The sequence below is a fragment of the Populus trichocarpa genome, chromosome 14, assembly GCF_000002775.5.
Source record: "Populus trichocarpa isolate Nisqually-1 chromosome 14, P.trichocarpa_v4.1, whole genome shotgun sequence".
NCBI classification, from domain to species: Eukaryota; Viridiplantae; Streptophyta; class Magnoliopsida; order Malpighiales; family Salicaceae; genus Populus; species Populus trichocarpa.
Genome location: NC_037298.2, coordinates 17127250 through 17145455, shown reverse-complemented (window position 1 = coordinate 17145455; position 18206 = coordinate 17127250). Strand labels below are relative to the sequence as shown.

At 34.8% G+C, this 18206-nt stretch overlaps 1 protein-coding gene across 4 annotated transcripts; it reads left to right on the top strand.

Moving 5' to 3' along the window:
• Positions 1-1665: 1665 nt before the first annotated feature.
• Positions 1666-10799, top strand: LOC7455700 (ABC transporter C family member 5). 4 transcript variants are annotated; one of them, XM_024584899.2, is made up of 13 exons: positions 1666-1896; positions 2149-4363; positions 4495-4815; positions 4892-4978; positions 5388-6074; positions 6221-6385; positions 7067-7361; positions 7458-7672; positions 7976-8281; positions 8743-8806; positions 8929-9168; positions 9682-9936; positions 10472-10799. In XM_024584899.2, exons 2-12 carry the CDS (start codon positions 2315-2317, stop codon positions 9792-9794), a joined length of 4542 nt encoding a protein of 1513 aa, XP_024440667.1. In that variant the 5' UTR covers positions 1666-1896; positions 2149-2314; the 3' UTR covers positions 9795-9936; positions 10472-10799. The 4 variants fall into 4 exon arrangements, with proteins under 4 accessions (XP_024440667.1, XP_002321297.3, XP_024440668.1 ...); XM_002321261.4 differs by having other exon boundaries at positions 9682-9940; XM_024584900.2 differs by having other exon boundaries at positions 9682-9965.
• The last annotated feature ends 7407 nt before the right edge of the window (positions 10800-18206 follow it).

Here is an 18206-nt window from a genome sequence, read left to right as displayed (position 1 = left end):
AATGAAGAAAAATGAGAACCCCCACTTCCTAGAGCTGTTGGAAATAGGGGTGAGCAAAAAAATCAAAAAACTGATTAAATTGAGAAAATCGAGAAAAAAATAACCGAAAAAACTGAACCGTGAAAAAAAACCGATTAAAATTTTGAAAAAACCGACCGGTTCGGTTTTGGTTTTATAAGCCTGAAATCGAAATAACCAAACCGAACCCAAATCGGAAAAAAACCGAGCCAACCCGAAAAAACCGAGCCAAACCGGTTTGAACCAGTTTTTGTCCTAAAAAACCGAACCAAACCGAAACCGGTCGGTTTGAACCGGTTTCAGTTTTTTTTTTAAATTTTGGTTTGGTTACATTTTTTTGATAAAAATGAACTGAACCGAAAATAACTACCCCTAGCTGAAAAACCGTCGACCAACCTTATAAAAAGGAATGGGCCGATTGCTTATAATTACCAATTAATTATTCATGTTATTTCTGTTCAAATCCATGTCCGTAGAAATTTTTATACTTCATCCGGGTTTCCTACTGAAAATTTTCATCACCATTCATTATAAAATTTCTCTAAATATTTTTTTTAAAATCCCACCATTAAACACGAGTTTACCCCGACTGTTGATATTCTTATGCACATATTTGTTCTTTAAATTGTTCTGGGTTTTTACAACAATTTACAAAGATTTTTCATTTCTAATCACAATGATTCCCTTATAATTTTTCACTAATTTCGATTAAAACTCGCATGATTAAATACGATGATTATACCGCTAGTTGATATCATTCGCGAGTAAATTAATATATTTATTTATTTGGGATTTCATCGTATTTTTCTAAAAACTTTGCCACAATTCATAATTTTTTTTTTAAATAATTATTTTACCAAATTGAAGATTTTATATGATTTGTTCTTGGCTGATATTTTACGTACCGATCAATTATTTTATTTCATCTAATATTTAAATTCCAAATCATAATAGTTTTTCTCTGAAATTACTATTTTCAGTTGAAAATTATCTTATTTAATACTAGTTTACTAATTTTTAGATTTTAGATTGGAGGTTTACACGTATAAAATTCAGGAATTTGGATGCGTAGGGTAATTTGAAAGAAAGAAAGAAACTGATGGGCATGGTTATAGCAAACAAGAATGAGCTTTGCTGGGTAACAGCCGGAAAGTTTGCTCATCTTCTTAATGTTTTTGACGACAACACTTGATAATGGGGTAGCTGACTGTATTGAACACAACAAAAAAAATGGTAATTACGACACTACTCTTACTTCTGTTCTTACTTACGCATCACCACTCTTCTGCACCAGGTCCCTCGACGACAAGGCCGCCGACTAACCCATCACCACTCTTCTGCACCGGTCCCCTGACAAGGCCGCCGACTAACCCATCACCACTCTTCTGCACCGGGTCCCCTGTCAAGGCCGACTCCCTTCCCTTGGGGGGGTTTGATGCGTTGTCATGTGAGAAATGAGAATGAGTTAAGGTTTCCAACGTCTACTCTGCATGGTGATCATCCTCCTCCTGGAGGAATAATGAATCAATCGCCTCAGAAGCTTTAAAATAATATATTTTTAGTTTTTTATTATTTTAATGGGGTGATATAATAATATAAAAATATTATTTTAATATATTTTTAAATAAAAAATATTTTTTAAAAAAACTCTATCACCATTTTTTTTTTTAAAGCTGTTGTCTCTCTCTCTCTCCCTCTCCTCGTTTTTGCTTTGGAGAGTTTAGTTTTTTCCGCTACTCTTTCTCTCCCTCTCCATGCTTGTGTGTGGAGAAGGAGAAGAGGTTTTGTGTTTAAGGTAATGCTAGTAAAAGGTGGCTATCCATCACATGCTGCTCTTACCTCGACAATCACCGCCGGCTTACCATAACGATTTTTACGGTCAGTTTTTTTGGTGTTTTCTCTTTCTTGCAGATTTCGAGATTTTGCCTTCCATTTCTCGTTGTCTCCTTCTGTTTCTCTCTTTTGCTCTTTAAGATAGATAACACGCGGAGAGGGGGTGTGTGTGAATCAGGTCACAAAGCAATGAAGGATTCTTTTTCTTTTTTCTATATATATATAATCTTTCTCTTTCTGTACTCGTGTCCAGTGTTGATAAAACTCTGTTTGTTTCTTTGTGCAATGTGTCTGCAGATCCTATCTCCAATGTAGCTGCACCTTTCCGTTCATTGGCCAGATGGTGAAATGTCCCCCTTCTGTATTCAATTTGATCTCTTCTCCTATTCTTCAAGTTGCTGCCTTTTATTAACAACAAGGGCAAGGACTCACTCTCTTCAATCACCGCCTCCTGTTTCCAATAATGGGTATCGCTTTTTTGCTTAATATTATCACTTCACAATCAACCCACCTTGTTTTGAAGGCAATTCAAGGCCTGCCCACTCTGGAACTAGCCTCTATTTGTGTCAATTTGACACTTTTTATTGTGTTTCTCTTCATTAGCTCTGCAAGGCAAATATTTGTCTGTGTTGGCAGGATTAGAATGTCTAGTATCGATGGAGATATTCGTGATGTTATAATCGGTACGGGTTTTAAGTTGTGTCTGTTTGGTTGTTTCTATGTTTTGCTTTTGCAATTTTTGGTGTTGGGGTTTGATGGCGTTGCTTTGATTAAAGAGGCTGTTAATGGGAAAGATGTGGATTGGTCTGTAATCTGTTTACCTGCTGCACAAGGTTTAGCTTGGTTTGTCTTGAGCTTTTCAGTTCTTCATTGTAAATTTAAGCCGTCTGAAAAATTCCCAGTCTTGTTGAGGGTATGGTGGTTTTTCTCATTTTTTATTTGTTTGTGTACTTTGTACGTTGATGGGAGCAGTTTTTTTACTGGAGGTTCAAAGCATTTGAGTTCTCATGTTGCAGCGAATTTCACTGCAACCCCAACTCTTGCTTTTCTTTGTTTTGTTGCAATTAGAGGTGTTACTGGCATACAAGTTTGTAGGAACTCTGAACTTCAAGAGCCATTGCTTCTTGAAGAGGAGGCAGGGTGTCTTAAGGTCACTCCTTATTTTGAGGCTGGGCTATTCAGCTTAGCAACCCTTTCTTGGTTAAATCCACTTCTTTCTATTGGTTCAAAGAGACCACTTGAGCTGAAGGACATCCCCCTTCTTGCATCGAGAGATCGTGCCAAGACAAACTATAAGATTTTGAATTCAAATTTGGAAAGAAGAAAAGCTGAAAATCCTTCCAGGCGGCCTTCTTTAGCTTGGGCAATTCTGAAGTCATTCTGGAAGGAAGCAGCTTGCAATGCCATCTTTGCCTTGTTGAACACTCTCGTTTCATATGTGGGTCCGTACATGGTTAGCTATTTTGTTGATTATCTTGGGGGTAAGGAGACTTTCCCTCATGAGGGCTATATTCTTGCTGGGATATTCTTCTCAGCCAAGCTTGTGGAGACATTAACGACCCGCCAATGGTATCTTGGGGTTGACATTTTGGGTATGCATGTGAGGTCAGCTTTAACTGCAATGGTGTACCAAAAGGGGTTGAAGCTGTCGAGCTTGGCCAAGCAAAGTCACACTAGTGGAGAGGTTGTTAACTATATGGCAGTTGATGTCCAAAGAATAGGGGATTACTCTTGGTATCTCCATGATATATGGATGCTTCCCTTGCAAATAATTCTTGCTCTTGCGGTTCTGTATAAGAATGTTGGAATTGCTTCTGTTGCAACTTTGATTGCCACCATTATCTCCATTGTGATCACTATCCCTGTCGCTAAGATACAAGAAGATTATCAAGACAGATTAATGGCTGCCAAGGATGAAAGGATGAGGAAAACATCAGAGTGCCTCAGGAACATGAGGATTCTGAAGTTGCAAGCTTGGGAGGACAGGTATAGAGTAAAATTGGAGGACATGCGATGTGTGGAGTTCCGGTGGCTTCGGAAAGCCCTCTATTCTCAAGCTTTTATCACCTTTGTTTTCTGGAGCTCTCCCATATTTGTTTCAGCTGTCACTTTTGGTACTTCTATATTGCTAGGTGGTCAGCTCACAGCGGGAGGTGTTCTTTCTTCTTTGGCAACCTTCAGAATACTACAAGAACCACTGAGGAATTTCCCTGACTTGGTGTCGATGATGGCCCAGACTAAAGTTTCTCTTGATAGAATTTCCGGATTCCTGCAGGAGGAAGAGTTGCAGGAAGATGCAACCGTTGTTCTGCCTCGAGGCATGACAAACTTGGCCATAGAAATTAAAGATGCTGCGTTCTGCTGGGACCCTTCTTCTTTGAGGTTCACGTTATCAGGGATACAAATGAAAGTCGAGAGAGGGATGCGGGTAGCTGTTTGTGGCATGGTTGGCTCTGGCAAATCAAGCTTTCTCTCCTGCATCCTAGGCGAGATTCCCAAAATCTCTGGCGAAGTAAGACTGATTTATGGACCTGTTTCTTTATTTTGTATCTTAATGGCACTTTCTGTTAAATGTGATTTCTTCTTTCTTGAATTTATTATGCATTGAAGATTTGTTCCTGTTCTCCCTTTTCCTTTTTCCAGGTGAGAATTAGTGGCACTGCTGCTTATGTCTCACAGTCAGCATGGATACAATCGGGAAATATTGAAGAAAATATTCTATTCGGAAGTCCAATGGATAAAGCAAAGTATACAAATGTAATCAATGCTTGCTCACTGAAAAAGGATTTGGAACTCTTCTCATATGGTGATCAGACAGTCATCGGTGATAGAGGTATAAACTTGAGCGGTGGCCAGAAGCAGCGGGTGCAACTAGCAAGGGCACTATATCAAGATGCAGACATTTATTTGCTTGATGATCCCTTCAGTGCTGTTGATGCACATACTGGTTCAGAGTTGTTCAAGGTTGAACTTTCCATGTGGAAATCATGTTGCTTTTCAAATAAATGCAGTTTGCCTAAACGTGTGATGTGAACTGCAGGAATACATATTGACAGCACTAGCAAGTAAGACTCTGGTTTTTGTGACTCATCAGATTGAATTTCTGCCTGCTGCCGATTTAATTCTGGTACGGAATTGTTTTAGTATCTCACTTGTATGCAATGCTTGTGCAATGAAAGAACTGGTTTGTTATCTATGGTTTATGTTTTGCATCTCAGAGAGTCGTATATTTCCTACTGCATAGGAGGTGGCGCCCCTCTTTTGTTGCCTTGATCAATGTATTTTTTTTTCTTAATTTTTATTTAAGCTTGGGTTAAATATTATTAGGCTGTGTTTAATTAGAGTATTGGATAGACATTCTAACCTTGGCGCATATTAGATCATGTTTGTGCTCCGCTTCATTTTGTAAACATTTTTCTTTGGGGGGGGGGCTTAAAGAAGGTAAATCAGAGACTGAGTATTTGATGCTTTGGTCTTTTTCTTTGTTCTCTATTCCAAAGAAAATTCATCTCTCATGCCTATCATCACTGCCTCAGGTTCTCAAGGAAGGCCGCATAATACAGGCAGGAAAATATGATGATCTTTTGCAAGCAGGAACTGATTTTAACACCTTAGTCTCAGCTCACCATGAAGCAATTGGGGCTATGGATATTCCAAATCACTCATCAGATGAAAGCTTGTCTTTGGATGGGTCTGCCATACTTAATAAAAAATGTGATGCGTCGGAATGTAGTATTGAAAGTTTGGCGAAAGAAGTGCAAGACAGTGCGTCGGCTTCAGATCAGAAAGCAATTACAGAGAAAAAAAAAGCTAAACGTTCAAGGAAAAAACAGCTTGTTCAGGAAGAGGAAAGGGTGAGAGGAAGAGTCAGCATGAAGGTTTACTTGTCCTATATGGCTGCAGCATATAAAGGCTTATTGATTCCACTCATAATCCTTGCACAAAGTTTATTTCAATTTCTTCAAATAGCTAGCAGTTGGTGGATGGCCTGGGCAAATCCCCAAATGGAAGGAGGCCAGCCTAGGGTGAGTCCTATGGTCCTTCTTGGTGTTTATATGGCCCTTGCTTTTGGGAGTTCGTGGTTTATATTTGTCAGGGCTGTTCTGGTTGCTACATTTGGTCTAGCTGCAGCACAGAAATTGTTTTTAAAGATGCTTTCAAGTGTGTTTCGAGCACCAATGTCTTTTTTTGACTCTACTCCAGCTGGACGGATCTTAAATCGTGTAAGTACATCTGTTTTTGCTGGGAATATATGTCATCTACATGCTCTCCATATATATGTGGTAGATGACTATTTTCTTTTTCTTTGCTTCTCTGTCTCTCTTCTGTCTTTCACTTTGCTTGATGCTGATCATTCACAATCTGACAGGTGTCAATTGACCAAAGTGTAGTGGATCTTGATATTCCTTTTAGGCTTGGTGGATTTGCTTCCACAACCATACAGCTTGTTGGGATTGTTGGTGTAATGACCAAAGTCACCTGGCAAGTTTTGCTGCTTGTTGTTCCAATGGCTGTTGCTTGCTTGTGGATGCAGGTAATTAATTCGATTTCCCTGAGTTAGTAATGTTTTTGTTGGTTGTTGGACAAGATTAGCGAAATGAATGGATATGCTGTGGAATTGTGCAACTCGAAATCACTGATATGCAATGTGTGGTCATGGTTGAAAGTAGACATATCATTGCTTCAAATATACTCTGCAGAGGTCTCATATTTGTTTCACTAAGAATTCACAAGAACCTTATTTTGAGAAGAGCATAAAAACCATATGGTGGATGTTGAGAGTTAATTGTCAATCTTTTTTTATTTTGACTTCCATTATGGTAACAATCCTTTGTTCCTTGAAGGTTCACTCAATGTAGTCTTAACCTCTTCAAACATATTACCCTTTTTCAACTGAAAGTCGCGCACAGTAGAGCCATGCTCATTGTGTAAATTGATATCTATAAGGTTGCAGAAACTAAAAGGTTTTTGATTGGATGTTTCAAATGCTTGAAACCCCATCATTTCTCTCCCTGCACCTGAGCTGTTCCACCCATCACTGTTGAAATTTAATTTCTACCCAATAATTAGAGAAGACTGTGAGGTTGTTGATGATGAACATAAACCATATTGTAATTTGACTTAAACTGCTAATTTAACGATTCATAATCTGAAATCTTTTGGGAAAATGTTATTGAAGGATAAAATGCCTTAATATTTGTATGCCCGATTGCAGAAATACTACATGGCCTCATCTAGGGAACTGGTCCGTATTGTTAGCATCCAGAAATCTCCCATCATCCATCTTTTTGGAGAGTCAATTGCTGGAGCGGCCACAATAAGAGGCTTCGGGCAAGAGAAGAGGTTCATGAAAAGGAATCTGTATCTTCTTGATTGTTTTGCTCGTCCATTCTTTTGCAGCCTTTCTGCTATTGAGTGGCTCTGCCTACGCATGGAATTACTTTCAACCTTTGTGTTTGCTTTCTGCATGATTTTACTTGTTAGCTTTCCTCATGGAAGTATTGATCCAAGTAAGAATATACTTCACTTCATCTATCTGATAATTTGTAGCATTTGGAATTTGTGAATTTATGATTTTACTATTCACATTTGCTTGTTTTCTACAGGCATGGCTGGGCTTGCTGTGACATATGGCCTTAATTTAAATGCACGCTTATCACGGTGGATACTTAGCTTTTGCAAGCTTGAAAACAAAATTATTTCCATTGAAAGGATCTATCAGTATAGCCAACTACCTGGTGAAGCCCCAGTGATTATTGAGGATTCTCGCCCTGTATCCTCGTGGCCAGAGAATGGAACAATTGATTTGATTGATTTAAAGGTATTGTGTTAAGTTATTCCAGTACGCTTGTGCATCCTCACCTTGAGGAACTCTTTAAATTTTTCAATATTATTTCTAGTCTGATTTATTAGTTTGTTAAATTTTCTGTTCTTTTTAAAGCATACCCCAAGGGAGAATCATCATCCCTTCATTCTGGGATTGATTTCTCTTCTTTTTTGACCATGAATCATTATGAGTCTGTTTCCATGGTTGACATATTTTTTTCAATGGAAGTGGGAGTATGTGGCTCATTATTAATATAGTAATTGGTTCAAGAAGTGCTGGTTGTTTTTATTTCTGAAGGTTCGTTATGGTGAGAATCTTCCTATGGTGCTTCATGGGGTATCCTGTACTTTTCCTGGTGGGAAAAAAATTGGAATTGTGGGGCGAACTGGAAGTGGTAAATCTACACTGATCCAAGCATTATTTCGGTTAATTGAACCAGCTAGTGGGAGAATCATTATAGACAACATTGATATTTCTTCAATTGGCCTCCATGATCTTCGTAGCTGCCTGAGTATCATACCTCAGGATCCTACCTTATTTGAGGGGACCATTAGGGGAAACCTTGATCCCCTTGAAGAGCATTCAGATCAGGAAATTTGGCAGGTCTTTCTCTACTTCCATAAGTAATTTGTTATGCATTTATGTTCCTAAACACACAGTGACCTGGATTTGTGAAACTTAGAACAAAGAGAATCTTAGTGTGTGTTTGTTAATGCAGTGCACCATGTTAACAAACGGGGCCTTAATCATTCTTTAAGCAGAAATTCCCAAGTGTTGCCTAAATTATAAAACTATGACTGATCTTGAAATATCTTTTCTTAATATTGTCGTTGTTATAAATTTATTAGGTTTGTGTTGGAATTGAAATTCAAAAGGAATCTTTTTCCAAATTGCAATTTTATTGCTGAATGATACATTTTAAATCACTATGACTTGATTTCCAGCCTTGAACAATATATTGTTTTTTAGGCCAAAATGTAAACCACATTGAAACTTAAAATTATGTGCATGCACATTTATGATGATGCGTCCACCCCAATTAACAGTTCAATTATTTGGCACAGGCCCTTGATAAGTCTCAACTCAGACAGATAGTCCAACAGAAGGAGCAAAAGCTTGACTCACCAGGTATGTACCACCAGATTGGAATATGTAGCAGTATCAATTTCCTTTCCTCTTCCTCCTGACTGTTAAAGTTTATTGTTGCACTCAAATAAATGATTGGTTGTAATGGAATGCATAATCTGCAGTTCTAGAAAATGGAGATAACTGGAGTGTGGGACAGCGGCAACTTGTTGCCCTGGGTCGTGCTTTGCTCAAGCAGGCAAGAATTCTGGTGCTTGATGAAGCAACAGCATCTGTTGATGCAGCTACTGATAATCTCATTCAAAAGATTATCCGGACAGAGTTTAAGGATTGCACCGTGTGTACAATTGCACATCGCATCCCAACAGTCATTGACAGTGACCTTGTTTTGGTTCTCAGAGACGGTGTGTATGATTATATTTTGAACTCTAAGCAGCATGGGACAATTAACTTAAACATCTTTGATCAAGTGAAAATTTCATTTTGGAGGAGCTATGAAGTGACTCTAAATTTTCATCTGGACTGAGAGCCAGTTAAATTTTCTTTGGGTTTTTTTTGTTTGAAGAATCAAGAGGTTACTTGGTAAATGTGGCTTGGAACCCTGATATGGTCAACAATTTCAATCACTACCTCCAGCTATGAACACCATTTTTTTTTTTAAGAATCTAGTTATAACCATCACTAAACCAGCATAATCCTATCTGTTTTTCATGTTCTATTTCGTTTGTAATCCTAGAGTTTCCAGGTCATTGGTTTCACAAACTTGACAGCATAATCTTTGGGAGTAATTTGGTTATTCAACCGTCCCTATTGCCCCTCTTAGTGAACTCCTTACAATTGTTTAGGACTGCTATGGTTATCCTATGTGTGTAATTGAGCCACTACAAAATGCTCATGAAACTTGTTCTTTTGTGCAGGTCGAGTTGCAGAGTTTGATACTCCATCACGGCTGTTAGAGGATAAATCATCCATGTTTCTAAAGCTGGTAATGGAGTATTCTTCAAGGTCAAGTAGCGTACTGGATTTTTAAACTAGAGGGCTTGCCCAAAACATCAGGGCAGAGGCAGCAAGAGCAGGCCAAGGGTTTCAAAACGAAGTGGCTGATGCCGCTTTCCTTGCAGCTGTTGCTTTCGTCAAACTGGAAGACAAATGGGAAGGCCGAAAGCAAACGTGTAGGTACTTGCTCGTAGTCCCTCTAGGAGTAAGTAATTTATCAAGGCAAGCAATTCATCTCCCTGAAAATAAGTCTAGTTGGAAAGGTGCAATTTAGCGTTGGCAATAATTACGTGAAAAGAAAACAAATAAAAAAGGGAACTGAGTTGTAATTCAATGATGTGCATAAAGTAGGGTCTAGGTTGAGGCAGGTTTCTGTATTTCCCAGGAAGATCTTTAGAGCTGAACTAGTCAAATGCCAATCCCACTTATTCCGCCCCAATTCAGTGTTAGACCAGAAACTTTTGGATACTAAGAAATCTTGTCAACCATTTCTCTCTGAATTCTCTCCACTTCTTTGCATTTGTATCTTAGGCATGTACGGCCATCATTCACAATCCATATGCATGAATAGTTCGATTGCTCGGACAAAGTGAAGCTGAGACTCTTGATTCGAAACTCCCAAGTTTTCTAATCTATACTTTACTTCTACCCCTAGTTAAAGATTAATCTTCTTGAAGTAAATGCTATTTATTGTAACGATGCATGTGACAGATTGTTGATGGCGATGCAAGCAAACAGAAGGGGTTGCTTAACTCTTGGAAAGATGCAAAGCCTGTCAATGTCAACGAATGTTGGATTCAAATCCAACAGAGAACTCTAGTTTGATGGAGGACAAAGGTTATGTGAAGACAAATTTATATATTTTTGATATGGGACAAATGCAATACACTCATACATGGGTCTTTGAAGAGGAAAGAAGAATTTATATCCTACGTGGGATACTCTTATGGTGGAATTTTGGTTTTTTGCCAACTCTATCAAGATTATTTGATATCAATTATTCATTATTTATAATTAATTTTACACATTTTAATTTTCATATTATAATAAATGAATTGGAGAATATTTTTTAACAAGTCTTAACCCAAAAAGTTTGTGTATCATGTCTAGATGCCAAGTTTACTAACAATTCTACACACTAATGGAAATTGATTAATTGGCATACAAAAACCTACATAATCATGGAAAGGGAGTGAATTGGTTGGTCATTACATCAATACAAGAATTTTTTATGTTGAATTTTCTCTAGTGAAATACTATTAGATTTACTTAGTTAATTAGTGAATACAATATCTTGAACTATTTGATTTTTTATGTATATCATGATAATAAAATTCATATAGTTTCCTTCTTCGAATATCTTTAGTTCTCATGGTTATGTTGATTTTAACATTGAACAACTTTTGGTTTTATGAGTGTTTTAGAGAATTCAGTCTTTTGAAATTCTTATTAAAACGACCATATTTCTCACTCATATAGGTTATCATTATGACACATTTTCATCTTTATATAGACTTAAGCTTATTCTCCTTAATGAATTATACACGAGCTTTCTTGTTAAAACTTTGATAAGCGAATCTACAATATTTTCATTTGACCTTATAGTTAATAAAACATAACTACTTTTAAGAGCAAGTATTTAATAGTATTATGTTTACGATGTATATGTCTAAACTTACCATTATACACACATGCACACACACAACCTTTTCTGCTTCTAATTGTTGACTAGTTGTCACAATGGACACAAATTACTAGCAGCTAGCTTTGGTCAATATGAAATATCACCTGAAAGATTTAAAAGTCACTCAGTTCCTCTATAGCGTTGTTTGAAGCAATAAACTTTAATTTCATCATGGATTTTGCGATGCATGTTTTCTTAAAGGATTTCCAAGTTATAAATGCTCCATCGAGCGTGAAAACATATCCCCCAGTGAACTTTGAATTCTTAATGTTAAATATCTAATTCGCATTACTATATCATTTAAGCATTGTCTAGTATCCATTATAGCATAGTTTATAGTCCAATGTGTATTTTAAATATTTGAGTGTCATATTTATTTCTTTTTAATGATCTACACTTGGATTATTGATAAATCTACTAAGTTTGCCAATAAAATATGCTATCTGATCTTATGCAATTCATAACATACATCAAGCTTCCAATAATTTAAGAATATTGTAATTAAAATATCATTTTATCTTTGTTTTTGGACAAATATATACTTATATCTATTGGTGTTTTTTTACAGTACTATAGTTACTTTTAGAAAATTTATTGAGTTTTTTCAGTATAATGAGATTGAGATACTACCAATTCACCAGATATCTTAGAAAGTTTTAAAATCCATAATATCCAAGTCTTTCATGTCAAACTTATTAGTTAACATTTGATCAAGTGTTAATTGCTGCCAAAAACTACATGTCATTCACATAGAGAAAAACAATTACATAACCTTTATAAGGATTTCATATATAAACATATTTATCTACCTTGTTGATTTTAAAATAATTTAATAGCATAACATTGTCAAAATCTTCATGCTAATATTTTGAAACTTGTTTCAAATCATATAATGCCTTAATAAGTTTACAAACTTTATTTTCCTTCTCTTTAACAATAAACATCTCAAGTTGTTCCATATAAATTTCTTTGTCAAGGTCATCATTTAGGAAAGTTATTTTTACATTCATTTGATGTATTTCAAGTTTGTTAATAGATTTGATGGCTATTATCATCCATGTAAAAGATATTCTTGACACAAATGAGTATTTATCAATATAGTTTATACTTTCTTGTTATTCGAGTCATTTCACAACAAATGATGGTTTATATTTTTCAATGATTTTGTCAACTTTTGTCTTCCTCTTAAAGATCCATTTTATAGCCTAATGCTTTACTTCTGAGTGAAATATTTACTAGTTCTCACGTATGGTTTTGCATGATAAACTCAATTTTGTTATTGATTGTCTTTTTCTAATAAGAAGCTTTAGAGTAGAACATTATCTTAGAGTAACTTCAAGGCTCATTCAAAAAAGTAAGTTAGAAAATTAAGACCAAATATTTTTAAGATTTATGCTCTCTTACGCAATCCTTCTCAGCTCAATTTCATCATCTTATATTTAATTATTACCACTTGAGATTGTCTCATTTGTCTTTTTAAGTAAACAAATTTATTATGCTTCCTTAAAATGAAACATATCTTCAAAAAATATGGCATTCCTTGACTCCATTATTGTATTAGGATGAACATCCTCAATACTTCACCTGTATATAAAAAATTGATATGCTCTACTATTATAAGTATATCCAATTAATTTACAATTCATAATTTTAGATTATATCTTGAACTTTTTAGGATAATGTATCGCCATTTTAGAATGGCACCCTTACACGATGAGGTATTTGTAGGAAGGTCTTTTTTTCTTTTCAAAACTCATTAGTGTTTTTTCTAATTTCTTATGAGATACTTTGTTAAGTATGTAATAGATAGTCAAAATTACCTCTCCTCATAAATTTTGAGGTGTTCTTGTACTTATCAACATGAAATTCATAATTTTTTTAGAGTTGAGATTTTACATTCAACAATGTCATTTTATTAAGGAAAATAGAGAGCAATGGTTTGGTAAATAATATCATTTGGAAATAAAATTCAACAAAAAATGTCTCGTATTATCCATATTTATTGCTTTTCATTGCCTTTATCTTTTTGTTGAGTTGGTTCTCAACTTCATTCTTATAATATTTAAGTATTTCAAGAGCCTTATCTTTCATTCTTAGTAAATAGGTATTGAATACATTGTGCAACCATCTATAAAAGTAATGTTATTTTTTTTTTACACCTCTAGTTTTCATCATTTCTAAATCTCCAATATAAGAGTGAATTAAATCTATAGGTTCACTACTTCTTTCAACTATTTGAAATGAAGTCTTTATGAATTTTTAATTTTATATAAACTTCATCCTTATAATTTTTCTAAAAAACTATAGTCGACAAGTTTTACCAATCTTTGTATAAAATTATAATTCGCATGTCATAACCTATCATGCCATATGTTATAAACTCAAGACAATAAAAGAAAAAAACAATTTTATTATAATTTTCATCCTTGATAGCAATGACCACCACGTTCATCTTAAAGAGGCTATCACACATATAACTCTTACCACGAACATCTCGCTCATTATGAGTACAAATTTGTAACTCATCAAAGAATATTTTAAAATCATGTTTGCTCAACAATGAACCCTACATGAAATTCTTTTTAATGTCAGCAACTTGTAGCACATTGTTGAAGGTGAGAAATTCCTCAAAATTCATCTTTAATATGACATTCTCATTACCCTGTACTTTTAAGGTTGGAGAGTTCCTTTTATATAAATAGAAAACATCCTTCTCTCAACCAAAACATGCCTTGTAGATCTAATTTCAATACACCATTATTCAGGATTGTTCAAAAGATTACTACTTTCTAAGATAACTATATACAAGTTCATTTTTGACAACTCTAGTGAGGTCATTCGTTTCAGCAATATTAGCTTATACAACCTTTCCTTTATTAGGATTGTCTTGCTATAGCTTACTTCTGCAATCCTTGACTTAATATCCAACCTTGTTCTAGATAAAGCATTTATCATTAAAGATTTTGGCAATATCTTTGCTTTTTATAATGAGTTTATTCTTTTAGTTGCAGTTCTTATGAGACATTTTCACTTATTCACTGTATTTATACTAAGAGCCAATAAGAAGGAGCTCACTCTTCTTTTAAACAACATATTATTTTATTTTATCATCAACCTTAAAATGTTATCTTTAAATTTTCATCTCCTTTTACTAATGTTTAAGGTAGTTCTTGAAGTCATTCTAAGATAGAATAACCACTTAGAAATATTCATTCGTAACCATCTCCTCAATATAAATACCATGTGGGATGAGTTTAAAATCTTGAACTTGGCTTATAATTATCCTTACATCAACCATTTTGAATTCAACAAATTTGCAAACTAATAATTTTGTCAAGTCGACATCCTTAGCCTTGTACTTTTGATCCAAGGATTCTCGTAGTGCCTTAGCATTATCAATGGAATTATACACATCATAGAGTGTATTTTCTAATAAATTTAAGATGTAGTTCTTGCACACAAAATCATGGTGCTTTCATGCCCCGACAACTTCCACTATAGTGATATTAGACATTTTGTCTAACATCTTTAATGCATATTTTACAAGAATTTTACCTAGCTCAACATATTGAGGTAGAAGTGCATCTTCTGTTGTTGCTTTTTAAAATTCATACCATTAAGGTAAGCTACATTGTTACTTGTTTTTTATTTATAATGGTCTGTTGTGCTTGATCTACAAGTTGTCTATCTACATGGGTAAGAATGAGTCTACTACAATGAGTTAAACCCTAGGTGGATGAATGTGTTCAAGCCTATCCATTCTAAAATCCAAGTTATCTTTGACACTCTTAATTGCTTGGTGAATTGATAGATCATTTACTCTTGATCACAACATGTGGTTATTAATAATCTATCAAACCATGTCAACGAATAATTGGATGGGCCTATATTAGGTTCATTTAACCCAACCTGGATCATAAGAGGAGTTAAATGAACCTAATATAATTTCATATACTTTCCTTTTCTATAATTTCAAACACATGGTAATTTTTTTATATGATTGTCTACTATTAGTTTAACGGTTGACCAAATTAATTGGGTCTAATAATTTGGTCAACTGATTTTTCCAATAATTTCTTAGATGTCTCTTAATGGATGATCAAACAGTCAATCGGTTCCATCAACCGATTGAGACAATAGTGATTTTAACATTAAAACATGAAGAATGTTTGTCATATTAAATCATGTTTGTTCTCTAAATAATAGTCATTGATCCTTTAAATTAGATTTGAAATTCTTTTCAATAGTTGACTTGATTAAAATATAATTTAATACATGGATGATTGAATTAAATATGACTTTATTAAAATATATTTTAGAAATTAAGGGATAAAATATAATTAATATAGAGATTATATTTGTAAACCTAGAAAAATCAAGTAAGGACTTGATTGGGTTAATTTATAAAGTTATCCTGAGTTAATTTATAAAATTGTCCTGAATTAATAGGGTTATTATATGGATATTATTCAGGGGACAAATTGATATTTTACCAATTTATAGGGTTTTTCATATTCCCTATAAATAGTATGTTATTCCTCTTTTTTATTAAAATGATTGTCTATTAGACAAAAAAATTACGTAAGTCATAGGATAGAGAGCTAACACTCTAGGCATAGTAATCAATCTCTCCTAAATATGGATTTAGGAGATTTCTCACTAGTGGTTCGTGTGGATTGCCGTTGAAGGTTAGATAATTGGATGACTTGTGGTTTGTAATAACCCAGCCTTTAAAGAATTATTCAAAAATAAAGAAGATCAAATCTTTAGGTAATAAATCCCTAAATAACTCTAGATCTATCTAACAGGATCCTAGGAATTACCAAATAATTTTGTTTTATTGTTTCCGCTGTGTATATGATATTCGAGAATCCAATAGTTCATGCTCCTTTTATGAACTATAATAAATCATAATATCATCTATAAACACTAATAAAACCTTATCTAAGTAAGGTCAAAATACTCGATTCATCAGATCTCTAAACACCGTTGGTGCATTTGTCAATTCAAATGACATTACTAGGAACTCATAATGTCTATAACGAGTCCTAAATACAGTCTTTAACATATCCTGCTCCTTAATCCGTAACTCATAGTACCCCAATCTTAGGTCTATCTTTAAAAATATCATAGCTCCCTTGAGTTGATCAAACAAATCATCTATATACGGAAACAAATATTCATTCTTCATTGTCATTCTATTCAGTTGTCTATAGTTAATACAGGGTCTGAGGATCCATCCTTGTTTTTAACAAATAATATGAGAGCTCCTCAGGGAGAATAACTTGGGCGTATGAACCCATTGTCTATTAATTCTTGTAACTAAATTTTTAATTTAGCGAACTCTATATGTGCTATTTTATAAGGCATTGAGCTATAGAAGATGTACTACGAAGTACATTAATGGAAACTTCAACCTCCATCTCTTGAACCAATCCATATAACTCTTTCGAAAACACATCCGAAAACTCTCTTACTATGAGAAAATTACTCAATTCTACCCTATTGTTTTTAGAATCCATTATTTAAGAAAGGTATGTCGTACACCCTTTTCTCAATAAGTTTCTAGCTGTCATAGTCAAAATTATACTACTCAATACGACATTCCTTTCTCCCCTAGCATCCTTATACATGTAACCCACAAACACAACATCCCCTAAAGGTGTACTAATTATGAACCTATTTTTTTAGTCTAATTGGTTGTACTTTTAGTTTACCTTTATTTTTTCTTTCCACACTAGGATATGTAGCTCCAAGATCAATTAAACAATAAGCTTACTGAGAATCTAATAGTAATGTACTTTCTACAACATTCAATGTAGTTTTGATTTCTTCTTGGGTCATATGGAACACCATTCCCTAGGTTTTATCCACTTGAGCTCTAGGTCATCTTTTGTTACTACTAGCCCCTGATTGATCTGGCCTCTCAGACCTATCTATAGTAACAAATTGTTGTTGTCTTTACACTGGTTGTCTCAATCCTCGAACACACTCAGTTTTGTTGACCTTTGGGTCATATTAATATTTATATAGTTTAATGATAATTTTTTTTAAGAAACATTTCGGAGAAAACCAGGTATTTTAATACCGGATCCATATCTTATAATGTAAATATACAGCCTGATATTGTGCAAAATTGGTAGAAAAACATGCAAGAAAATTATAATTTTTTTTAATAACCCTTGGATTTTTTTTGGATTTTTTTGTTTTTTTTTAATTTTTAATTATTATTATTATTAAATTGGGCTAGGCCGAAACTGGTATAGCCCAACCCAGTCAGGTTGGGCCAACTGGCGACCCAATAGACCCTTCTTTTTTTCTTTTATTTTTGGGGTGGGTTGGACCTGGCTTAGCTTAGTGACCATGTTAATTAATTCTATTGTTGCATGCAAAATGAATTATGCATGCAACAACTGCAGCAACAGAGGGAAGAGAAAGGAAAACGAAGAAAGTAACCTGGCATGGAGGCTTTAGCTATGAGGAGGAGGTCTAGCTGGTGGCTGAGGAAGCGTTAGTGGAGGAAATGGTGGCCGACGTTAGCTGCTGGAGGAGGAAAAAAAAGAAGCTAGTAGAGGAGAGAGAGAGAGAAGCTAGTTGTGGTTGTCTTTGTCACCAACAAGATGGATTGGATGAGGAGGAGGTTGTGTGGTAGCTGTTCACGGTGGTTCTGGGGTTATGGTGGCTGAAGAGGCGAAAGAGAGAGAGAGAGAGAGAACTGACGGCGAAGAGAAGAAAAAAACTTGGGGGAGACTAGTTTTTTGT